The sequence below is a fragment of the Equus caballus genome, chromosome 3 (genome assembly GCF_041296265.1).
Source record: "Equus caballus isolate H_3958 breed thoroughbred chromosome 3, TB-T2T, whole genome shotgun sequence".
NCBI classification, from domain to species: domain Eukaryota; kingdom Metazoa; phylum Chordata; class Mammalia; order Perissodactyla; family Equidae; genus Equus; species Equus caballus.
In genome coordinates this window covers 83,065,535-83,078,507 of record NC_091686.1, presented here as the reverse complement: position 1 = coordinate 83,078,507, position 12,973 = coordinate 83,065,535, and the positions used below count along the sequence as shown (strand labels likewise).

The following is a 12,973-nucleotide window of genomic DNA, read 5'->3' as shown; positions in this document are numbered from 1 at the left end:
AAGTTTTGCAGTTTCATTTGCGTCTGAAAAAGGAAAAGTCCTTATACAAGTGTTTCATCTATTATCTCTGTTACCAAAAATACTTAATATTCTTTGAGTTTTCTTTTCATGATTCATTTAATCAAAATGATTTTCTTCAATTAACAGATAATCACTTTATTTTAAAACATAGTGTTTATTTCCTAGATAAACACTGAAACAATCTTTATGAGGCCCTCACAATCTGGCTCTTGCTCTTCTTTCAAATATACCCATAACCTTCCAACTCATTGAACGTTCCCTGCTTCTAGGCTTTTGCATATGCTATTTCCTATATCCTCCATGTGAAATGCTGTTTTTCCTGACTCAACCTGAAAGGAAGACTCAGTTGAAAAACCAACTATTTTTAAGCCTCCCGGACACATTCTTTCCTCTGTGTTCTCACAGCAAGTTTACGGTTTACAAACACTACTCACATTATAATTATCTGCATTGTAATTAGCTGTTCACATGCCTGTCTCCCTCGGCTTGAGTTACTTAAGGGCAAGGATGGCTACCCTGTACCACAAGAATCTAAGATATAATAGGCACTAAATGAGTGTTTGTTGAATGAAAGAATGAACATACCAGGAAATCTTTAAAAAGGCAATTGATTTCTCTCTCTTAAAAAAGATTAAGAAGCATCCAATCTTAAGCATGACTGCCAAGATTCTACCACATTATGCTTTAAAGGAGAGTTTGTTACTAAAAAACTCCATTTTACAAAGTTAAAATTTACCTTTATGTTTTCGTAAAAAATCGATGCTCTTCTGTAGAACAGTAGATTTGTCCATCTTTCTAGCATTACCAGGAAGCATGGATCCCAGTTCTTTAATGAGAACATTAAATTGATCTCTACGTTTCTTTTCAGATTTGTTTCTAGATACTCTGATGAAATAAAAAATTAAATAAGCAGTTTTCAAACCATTTAATTACACAGTTTACTACAATGCTCAATTTGGATACAACTACATAGCATAGACTCTGTCAATATACATGGTAATAAATATTTATCTCCTAGGTTACCAACAATATACAGTTAATTTGGGCAATAATTTGTCTTCTCAGTTTATCACTAAAGAAACTTTTATATAGTAAGCATTTGGCATATATATGTTTTTATGAAAATGCCTATAAGACAAACATTCAAATTTCAGGTTTTATTTAATCTAATATTAACTACAAGAATTTGTATTTTCGAGGGCCGGCCCCACGGCCGAGTGGTTAAGTTTGCACGCTCTGCTTCGGCGGCCCAGGGTTTTCCTGGTTCAGATCCTGGGCGCGGACATGGTACCACTCATCAGGCCATGCTGAGGTGGTGTCCCACATCCCACAACTGGAAGGACTCACACCTAAAAATATACAACTGTGTACTGGGGGACTTTGGGGAGAAAAAGGAAAAGTAAAATCTTTAAAAAAAAAAAAGAATTTGTATTTTCCTTATTAGGTGATTATGAATATTACTGAGATACATTTTGTGAAAGCACATATAATGTGTAAATAAAATTATTAAAAATTATCAAAGAGGAGAAAGTTATCCATTTCCTTTAAGTTTTAAATCACAAACAGAAATCTAAGCATGAAACTCCCCCTGCCATCAGGCTAACCCTGCACTCTCTCTCTCTGTCCCACACCAGGCCTCAGAGCTGTAGCCATTTGCATATCTGGCTCTCCATTAAGCTATAGGCTCCTTGATAATATAGCCCAAATGTTTTCATCTAAGCTTGTAAGCATAACACCTAAAAAAGTTTATGCACTCAAAATATATGTGCTAAACGAATAATTACTAATGTTCTATGTGAAGCAGTAACCAGTCAACAAATATTTGATTGCACTGAGACCTTGAGACAAGTAAATGCAATTATTTATAGAGCAATTAACCTCTATAATACCTCTAATTACCTGCTTTGTGAAGTCAGATTTTCAAATTCAGTTTTTGTTTAAGCAAAGTATACTACTTTCCCAAAAAGTCAGAGGATAATTTTACTTATTTTTTGTTTTCCAGTAAAGAATAAGTATTTATTCTATATTAGTACTGGAAAAAAATGTAATTGTTTAAACCTCTTCAGAGACATAATAGATATTAACTGACTCCCTCATCAAACATTGTGTGCTTGCTATAATGACAGAGACTGTGCTAAGAAGGATTAAGGATACTGGGCAAAGACAAGCCCTTTCAAGAAATTCACCTAATTCCTATGGAAACTCAGAGGAATCAGGGATGGCATCCTAGTGTGCTAAATTGAGTCATGAAGGCTGAGTGAGAAAAGGATAGTAGTGAGGTGTGTACAGGGCATTCCAGGCATAGGAAACTTGTATAAAGATGAAAATCCATCACAAGTAAGCATGGCTAATGTGGCTAGTGCACAGGCTTTCTGTTCCCAACTATGCTAGAGTTAGGGGTGGGTGAGAGTAATAAGTACTGAAAATAATTCAAGACGTTTTTATGCTACATAGAAGCATTTTAGTTTCATCCTGAAAGCCATGGGAAGGCAGTGAAAGGTTTTAAGCAAAGAAATGATATGAACAGAATTGCTTGTCAATAAGACCATTCTGGCATCAATGATGAAAGGATCAGTGCTTGGCAAAACACATTCATTTAGCAAATACTATTGAAAAATTACTGTATGCCAGTAGACTGGAGGGTAGATGACCATTTAGGAGGCAAGTGCAATATTCTAGCCTATAAACCATGGCAGCGTTAACAGAGCAGTGTGGGTTTGAGGGTTAAGAGGCAGAACTATCAACTCTAGGTAATTCAGGTTTGGTTGGGAGGGGGAACGCAAAAGGGAAATCTAAGGGGATCCCCAAGTTACTGATAATGCTGATTACCAATGTGAAATATAACATGTGATACTGGTTTTGGTGAACAGATGATTTGGGGAGAATTCAGATATTGTGAAATTGCCTGTTTGACATTTTAAAGGTCATACACAACAGGCTTAGACAGATGGACCTAGCTATGTTCCTCTAGAAAAGAGTAAGCATGAAATAAGCATCTGAGAATCAGTATATATGAAATATCTGAACACATGGGTTTGAGGTAAAAATAACAGCCAATACTTATTGTATAATTAAAGTGCCAAGCACTACTGTAAACATTTATGAAATATCATTTATTCCTACTAGGTAGACTTTATTATTATTTTTCTTTTCTTTCTTTCTTCTTTTTTTCTCCCCAAAGCCCCAGTACATAGTTGTATATCATAGTTCTAAGCCCTTCTAGTTCTACGTGGGATGCCACCACAGCATGGCTTGATAAGCGGTGTGCAGGTCTGCGCCCAGGATCTGAACTGGCAAATCCCAGCCCGCTGAAGCAGAGTGTACGAACTTAACCACTACAACAGCGGGCCAGCCCCTATTTTTCATTTTTACAGGTGTGACAACTCAGGCATAAAGAAGAACATGCCCAGGGTCATACAGATACCATGAAGTAATAATCCAAATCAGCCATTTTGACTCCAGAGGAAGAAAATATATAGAAATCAAGTATCACTGCCAACTCTACCACTGGATCACACCCATTAAAGCAAACTTTACTTCATATTATATTCAGGTTGGAAGTACTCAGCCCTTGTGATGACTTCACTGATAACAGGCCACAGATGTTTCATTTTGGGGGGCAGGTATAAAACTCCCTTTCATCTTAGTTTAATGCTAAGGTCTTTAACTCATCATTGTTTTCAGTAAGAATTCAATGTGGTCCTGTTTAATCTGACAGCATTATTATAAAGTTCCTTCTCTTTCTCCAAGCTTTCCCACAGCCACAGTCTTTTTGGTTCCCTAAAAACATGATCAAACCTTCAGAGCCTCTGCAAATAAAATACCCTTGACTCACCTTATCCATCTATTAACCTGGCCTTTAAGACTGTCCAAGTCCATTCCTTAGAGTTCTGCCTCTTCATTAGGGCAGGCCTGATTATTCCCAACTTATCAGAGATTCTATCTCTACCCTGAAGCATTTTGTAAGAAATTTCCTCCACTAGACTGAGGTTAAGGGATAGGAGTTATCCTATATAGTGTTAGCTTCAAATTCAAGTCTTTTTATTTCCTTGAATAAAGTTATATAGCTTTCCTCAAAATCTTCTTCTCAGATGTATTTTAATCATTAAAATATTTAGCAATTTACCTGGTTACTGTGAATATTTTTCTCATCCCAGTACCTTTCATTTTACTAAATACAGACAGTGAGGAATTATTATATGCATATCTTTAGTATCTGTGTATAATGCTACAACACCCTCTGCCCCTGTCTAAGCACCCACAAATTCAACATGGCTGGGGAAAAAACAGTGTTTACCACTCACTCTCAAGGACCACAAACTTGACTGCGATGCTACCTGGACCCACCCTCCTGATACTGTAATTAACTGTCAAGGATCCTATTCAAGGTTGAAGCCCACATAAGGTCATCACCACCAAGGCTCTATATCCCAGTCCCTCACCTACTTGATAATACCTCTTCAACAATTCTTTCCTCCCTCCTCTCTCCATCATCTACTTTCCCTTCTATTAGAAAATGGAGGCATGTCAAAGAGCACAGGAACCAACCGTAAAAGATGCCCCCCGCCAATGACCAAAGCTGGAACAATTTGAGGAACAAAATAAACAAAACAGTACTAGAGTATATCAAAGTATAAAATAAATATACATGAGACCATACAGATATAAATAAATGGGAGACAATTTTTTTACAGAAGAATTCCAAATATGTGTAGATATCCCCTTCTATGGAAAGTGGAGCTTAATTCTCCTCATCCCTACTCTGAAGATGAGCTGCACTTAATAATTTGCTTCCAAAGTATAGAGTAGGTTAAGGGAAAAATAGTAACTATAATGGTGAATCCAGGAAAACTCTACCTTAGCTACGTGATGAAGGTTAACATGTCTAGTGATATCATATACATATTATGTACCCATAATATCATGTGATGAGAAGGGCACCTCTAGAGGATAATTTTATTTAATTTATAAAGAGTATTCTGATAGTCTAAGCTCTTCCACTTTGCTAATATATCTAAGTTCTTAAGGCACACAGCTTTTGGAAATCACTGATTTACTATTTACTTTTACATTTACAGTCATGCATCATTTAAGGACAGGGATACGTCTTGAGAAATGCATCATTAGGTGACCTTGTCATTGTACAAACATTGTAGAGCATACTTACACAAACCTAGAGGGTATAGCCTACTATGCACTAAGGCTACGTGGTATTAACCCTATGGGAACATTGTCATATATGAGGTCCATCGTTGACTGAAACATTAGGCGGTGCATGACTATACTTACTATTCATTTATTTACTATTTTATGTCTTAAGTTGAACTACCTTTTTGCTTTGTCCTTGTCATCTTCTTCCACCAACCCATCAAAAATACTACCATCATCTCTAAAAGAAAAAAGAAAGTAGATAGAGAAAATATAAGAGCAGTTTCACTAAGCAACGGTAATACTAAAATGACACGTGAATCAAATCAGTTATATCCTAGGATTATTGTAGAATCAATGGACTGTACAACTGCAAACTCAGTAACTACTAACCTGTTTTCTAATAAATACTAGAAAATTAAAGTTTAGACATATTTAATTCCATTTTTAAAAGTTTATTACAAATGTGAATTTTAAAACTACTTACTCAACTGTACTATACAGGCATACCACATTTTACTGTGCCTCACTTTACTGCACTTTGCAAATATCATGTTTTTTAACAAGACTCTCCACCAATAAAAAAGATTACAACTTGCTGAAGGTTCAGATGATGGTTAGCATTTTTTAGCAATAAAGTATTTTCAAATTAAGGTATATATAGTGCTTTATTAGATATAATGCTATTGCACACTTAACAGACTACAGTATAGTATAAACATAACTTCTATATGCACTAGGAAACCAAAAAAATTCATGTGACTCATTTTATGGCAATATTCACTTAATTGTGGTGGTCTGGAACAGAACCCACAATATCTCCGAGGTATGTCCATATATACAACCATGGTAAACTAGAATTTAATTTAATTAGAGGTTAAGTATCATTTCAAATTTTTAGTAACCAGTGAAAACTTATAGAAAGTCAGTGTATTTGCCATTATATAAAATGATTCATTTGAAATTATTTTTAATTATAATAACATAGTTTAAAAAATATATTTTCGGAGACATTCACTTTATAAGACCACAAATCACTCATAAACATCACAATATGTAGCACATTGTTACATTTTCACTGATTACTGAGTCATCTGACAAATATTTATTAACACTCATGTGCCAGGCTCTGTTCTGGACATAGTTACCCGACACAGAGGTCCCTGCTCTCCTACAGCTAATTTTCTTGTAGAAAGAAACAAATCAACACTAAAAAGTATGATAAGTTTTATTCTTCAAAAAAGGGACGATGTTTTAGTTACTGGGTAGTTACTTTAGTCTAAGTGGTTAGGGAAGGACTTGTTGAAGTGGGGACATTGGAGCTGAGATCTAAGTAACAGTAAGGGGTTGGTTTGGGGAAGATACAGATGAAGAGCATTCTAACAAATAAAATCAAGAGCATGTGTAAAAATCTCATGGAATTATTGTGAGGTTAAGCAACATATAAAAAGCATTCTGCACATTAGCTGTCAAAGAGTAGATGCTTAAAATCTGTTACTGTATTTCATCAAATTTAGGACATCATTGACTATAAGACTTAGTATTTTATATGCCACTAAGAAAGAAAAAAAAGCTACCAATTAAACTATGATAAGCCAACTATAAGATGAATCCCAACGTCAGAGATGTTAAAATGTTAAAAAAAAAAAAAGAAGCCTTAACAAAGAAAGACAAAGGTTTTATCTTCTTCCCAACAGTAAGATTTAAAGATCATACTTTCAACTAATGAAATCCTAATTACAGTCATGTGTCACTTAACAATGGGGATATATTCTGAGAGATGTGTCCTTAGGTGATTTCATCCTTGTGCAAGCATCACAGAGTGTAGTATACAAACGGAGATAGTACAGCCTGCTACACACCTAGGCTATAAAGTACTAACCTTATGGGACCACTGTCATTGACCAAAACACCATTATGCAGCACATGATGGTATAGTTACCTCTTATCAGTCACAAATGCTAAAACGCTTAAAGGGATGAAGTTAGCACCAAAAGATAAGGAGAAAAAAGACAAGAGATAAGGAGATAGAAGATTCTATAAGGTACCAAGGAAACATTTACAACTGGCACAAATTTCTTTCAGAACAGCTCTGACCAAATCACTGAAAATTATAGTCAAAACTTCTTTAGAAAACAAGTCATCTGCTGTTGACTGTGGCTATAGATAATATATCTTTCTTACTATTACGCTATGTTTGCTCAACACAGAAATTAAATATAAGAGTAATTTAAGCAGAAAACTCCTTTTATCAGTGTGATATAGACCATTACTCTAATAGTGAATTTTAAAATAGCTTTATATAATTCCAAATAAAGAGTCTCTAAAAACATACCTGTCAATCATCGAGCTCATTTTACTACAGCTTACGGTAAACAACATAACATACTACGTTTTCGTCTTGTGGTAGACATTTGTACTTCTCCTTGGGTGGAAAAAAAAATAAATGGTCATTAGTTGTCTAAAAACTTATTTCTACAAACACAGTAATCTTGGGAAATACTCTATGTTAGTATAGAGACTTCAAAATGGTTTTCTTTGTACCAAAGGCTGGAACATTATTTTCAAGCAAATACCTTTAGTTGGGGCACATTTGAGGCTTTCTTTCCTTCTAAAAAAAGGACTACGGGGAAAAAAAATTCAAGTCCGTAATTCATTTTCTTTCTATTATAGAATAATCAAAATTAAAAGCTACTCTTAATATTCAGTATATGTATTAGACTATGTAACTGTAAACAGGCTGTAATAATACCATCTAATCAGCAACAAACATTTGTTGAAATCCTATTTTCTGTTAAACAGTATGCTAAGTTTGGGGATAAAAGGATGAAAGACAGTCTCTGAAGGCAAAAAACCGCAATTGAATAGGGAGATAGATACCTAAATAATTATAATAAAAGTGGTAACAAAGGTATACAGGGAGGAGTCACAGGAAATATTCTCGATGACAATGAGTTGTCAGGTAATCTAGATTGTTGTTACTGAAAATATGGTCCAGACACCATCAGCACTGGCATCAATGATAGCTTGTTAAAACAGAGAATCCTGGGCCCCACCCCAGTCCTACTGAATCAGAACCTACATTTTAACAAGGTCCCCATGTGATTTGTACGATCATTTAAGTTTGAGAAATAACAGACTAGAGGACAAGACAGGTAATAGCTGAAAGGATTCTAAACCACAATAAGATAAGAGAGCAACATATGTGAGAAACTTAAGAGTGAGTTCAGCATGTTCTTTAGAGAAAATCTAGGCAGGTTACAACTTAAAAGTTTTAACTACTAGAGCATAAAGTGAGAATAAGAATGGTAGAGGAGTGAAGGCAAGTCAAGTATAGAACAGTCTTATTAAAAAGAGTCTCATACCTACATCAAGGAATTAAAATTTACTACTTTAAAACTGAATCATAAGCCTAATATTTGTCTCGTCTATATTCTATACAGTTTTTCTAAAGTATAAGGCAGGTTTTATCCACACAATATACTTACGTTCTACAGTTATGAGTTAAATATTAAATAACCACCTTAAGTCTAGTAAGTATCCAACAGTTTTGAGGCACAAGACATTCTACTTTAACTGTTATAATTTTGATTTAAAATTTAGAAAATAGTATAATGTATAACTCTAACTAAACCAGAGAAGAGTAAAGGTGTTCTCACAACCCGAGATTCTAAAATATTCTATCATTGTTTTCAAATGTACATTCATGAGAGGGAGAGAGAGTAACCGTTGATAAATGATGCTACATTGCCTTGAGGTTATGGCTGCAGAAGTGGGAGTGTGAAGGGCTAAGAATTCTTAAAAGAAAATGAGCAGGGGAGTCAGAGGGAAAAATAAAAAGAACTAGCACTAGGATAAAATACTGATTTTAAGTGTCTGGGTCAACATTAGCAGATGAAACACAGAATTACAGTACTTTAGAGTTAGAAGAGACTTTAAAGATCAGCTAAGTACAACCCTCTGGTCCAAAAGACATACTTATCATCATGGTACTAACAGGTTGGTTCTATCACTAGAACAAAAAGAACAGTGCAAAGGTAACAGAGCCAATTAGGGTGAATTTAGAAAGAATAGTTTCAGCTTAAAGTTAAAAGGCCAGATCTGAGCCTTATAAGGCACCAAGTATATGCTTGTTTAATTATCAAGAGGTAGGGTAAAAAAGCAAAAAAAAAAAAAAAAAGAGGACCCCAAGAATTAGGGCTTAGACTACAGGAAGGGCCATCCTGACTCTAAGAAGAGTGAATCCAAAATGATTTAGAAGATACAGACTGACAGCCTATTTTATTACTGTTGTTAACAATATTTTCCCAAACATTATTTTTTGTCCAGATAACTGGACAACAGAAGACTGTATCTCTAATAGTCTAGTCAAGACCTTTTCTCTACTCTTCCAGCCAACTGACAGGTTTGCCATATTTAAGGGACAGATAAGAGAAGAAGTGAAATAGGCCCGACTATGTCCTCTAGAGTATTTGTGAGAAGATTCCTCTTAACTCCTTTAGTGTCTAATTAATTTTAACAAAACAAAGCGGTAATGGGGGAACAGCCAAAAGATCTTGTTTGGGGACTACCCTAAGATTCACGCTTTCAGTATAAAAAAGATTAGCCAGAATCACACTTGCTCGTGCTATGGATTCTAAGGATTCAGTTTTAGAAGACACGCAATGTCCCTACACACAGCAAGGGATTTCAAGTATATAATCTAATATAGATTAAATCTTATTATTAAAAGTCTCTTATTTTTAAATATTGATATTACTAGGCCAGTATGGCATGCAATAATCTTTGAAAGGATCAGTTACTGTCACTGGAGTCCAAAGTTCACAAATTAAACTATAAAGGATCGAGTTACAGCTGGGAATCAAATGCTCCTTTGCATAAGCAACTTGGGCTCAAAGTCATTCAGTGATATGACTTCCCAGCGGGTGAGCACCACATTAGTATTTTATGACAGCAGAGGGCAAGGACAGCATAAGTCTTCTATAAATATTTTAAAAACAAGCTTTAAAAAATATTTATTAAATGGGAAGATATTGCCACTAAGAAACTTTATAAACAGCTCAAACTAGCCAAATACAGAAGCTGATATGTTTTTAATTCAGCATGCAACATCACACATAATTAACAGAAAATCTCAGTGCCTGCAGTCCATCTTTAGAAAAGAACCCTTATACATAAAACAACACATTCTGCATTAAAAATAAACTGTGCTGTATCTAACGACATGATACTACTTCTCCTGTGAATTCCATCTGCTGTCACCTCTCAAGGCTTTCCATTCCTACATTACAAATTTCTCCCTCTAAACTGGATTATTCCGACCAACAGTTCAGGATTTTACCTTAAAAAACAAACAAAACAAACCCTCCCTTGACCTATCAACCTGCTTCAGGTACTGCCCTCCTTTTCTGCTCCCTTTCACAGGAAAACTGCTTGTCAGAGTTGAGTATAGTTGCTGTTTCAATGTCTTTAATACCATTCACTCTCATTTTAAAATTTGGTGTTTATTTTCACCAATGTAGTACATATTCAAAGTTTAAAGTGTCCAAATAGTTTTATAAGACTCATTAAAAAATCAGAAGGCCTCTGATGCTCATTTCCCATTTTCCACCACTTTCATCTCTTTAACTGTTTCTTTTGGTAGTTAACACCCTATCTCTAACATCCTTTATTTTGTTACCTGATTGTTTCTGTTTTTGGCAGGCTGCCTACACAGTCCCAATGCATCTGAGTTGTCCCAGGGTAACTATTAAAATTGTCTCCTTTTGCTCTCAAAAGTTTCTAATTCTGGAGCTGGCCCCGTGGCCGAGTGGTTAAGTCTGTGCGCTCCGCTGCAGGCGGCCCAGTTGTTTCGTTGGTTCGAATCCTGGGCATGGACATGGCACTACTCATCAAACCACGCTGAGGCAGCGTCCCACATACCACAACTAGAAGGACCCACAACGAAGAATATACAACTATGTACTGGGGGGCTTTGGGGAGAAAAAGGAAAAAACAAAATCTTTAAAAAAAAAAAAAAGTTTCTAATTCTAAGAAAAATAAGAATTTAGCTCTCTTTGATTTACTCATCCTTACCTCATACACATGCAGACTTGCCCAATTCCCAAAATCATAATTTTGGCTAAGTGATTATATTCAGAGTTAACATTATTATGACTGTAAATGTAATTCACAGCCGAGCCATATACAATTACCTTCCTTTTCTGAGTAGTTAATAATTATTTTATTATTTATCTAGTTGTCTATATACCTATCACCAATTTAGCCCCAAACTCTTCCCAGGCTAAATCTACTCTCAATATTTTCTAAAAATAGTACACATTCTACCAATTTAATCTTCTCACAGGTATTTTTCTTGGCACCTTCTATTGGGAGTGGACACTCTCTATAACTGGTGACAAGCTGCCATCTGTGATCACTATACACTATCTTCTTGGTGATTTCCTGGGTCTCTACTTAAGTTGCATTCCCTCTTTCTTGTATCCTATGGTTTTACCTTTTTTAGTTTACTTCTTTATTTTTGTTGAGTACCTCCTATAATAACTGACCAAGAAAGGGGACATGGCAGATAAATTTTTTTGTGACATCACAAGTCTGAAACTGTCATTAGTCTATCCTTAATCCTTAACAGTTTAGCTAGATACTGAATACTGGGTTGGACATCATTTTTCACTCAAAATTATGAAGGCTCCATTGTTTATTTTCCAGTATGGTATCAAGAAGTCCAAAGTCATTCTGATTACTGATCCTTTATATTTGCCCTGCTATTTCTCTAGTTCTGGAAGCTTCCCTATGTTTTAAAATTTAACAGTCATATGTCCTATTTTGGACTTACTTTCATATCTTTTGGTCACTCTACAGGTACTTTCTACCTGAAAACTTGTGTCCTCTAATTCTGGAGAGTTTTGTTGAATTATTCTCTATTTCTCCTCTCTATTTCCTCTATTCTCCCTTTCTGGACCTCCTGTGATTTCAACATTGGAGATCCTGAGCAGTTGCTCCAATTTTCTCTCCCATTTTCTCTTTGCTTTACTTTCAATAGATCAGTTTTATTTTTCAACTCTTCCAATGAGTTTTTCATTGCTAATTTCATCTCTTATTGTTTCTCTTTCATGTTTCATGGATTTAGCATCTCCTCCTACCTCTCTGAAACTATTAAATGACAGTTTGTGTTTGTTTCCATTTTTACCTGCCTACTTGGTCTCCATTTCCTCTCACTTGGTATTTTCTCTTTGGGTTTGGTCTTTGACTCTCACATAACAGGCTTTCCTAAAATATCTAGTGATCTCTGGCCACAGGCTCATAAACATCACTGAGGCTCTATGTGATAGGGCTTGCTGACCAGGAACTTTACTGCAGGAATCTCATGCTGGAATACTTCTTTGGAGGAATTCTTAATGTCAGTATTTTCAGATCTTTTCTCTTTGGCTGGTTATAATTTCCAGAGAAGAATCTTCTAAACCATTGACTGAAAATTATAAAAATCTGGTAGCCTAGGTTCTTAAACCCCCTATTTTCAATATGTGCCCCCATTATAAACTGTGTTTGGTGCCCCTCTACTTTTATCCTTGCTAGAGAATAAATTTCCAGTCTTCTGCTGAGACAGGGAAGGGGAAGTTAGTTGCCTGGGATTCCAAAGTCAGGAAAAGGATCTATGGCGTATTATCACCTCTTACACAGGTGTGCAACAAATCATCCTCTTTTTTGTCCCATCCTCAGTCTTCAGGCAGAAGTAGAGAGTGCTGTCAATTCCCGAACATTTTAGAGGTTTCACAGTGCCATGAAGTTTGTTTCTCAGGATTCT

At 35.5% G+C, this 12,973-nt stretch overlaps 1 protein-coding gene across 50 annotated transcripts in view; it reads right to left on the bottom strand.

Annotated features, from left to right (window-relative positions):
- The window catches only part of CLOCK (clock circadian regulator), a 124,047-nt gene that overhangs the window by 60,262 nt on the left and 50,812 nt on the right, over positions 1-12,973 (bottom strand). For all 50 annotated transcript variants that reach the window (XM_005608761.4, XM_070261675.1, XM_070261664.1 and 47 more), the window contains 3 exon segments: positions 7,505-7,594; positions 5,351-5,410; positions 758-906 (listed from right to left, as the gene is read on the bottom strand). In XM_005608761.4, coding sequence (XP_005608818.1) covers positions 758-906; positions 5,351-5,410; positions 7,505-7,551 — 256 coding nt within the window. In that variant the 5' untranslated portion in view covers positions 7,552-7,594.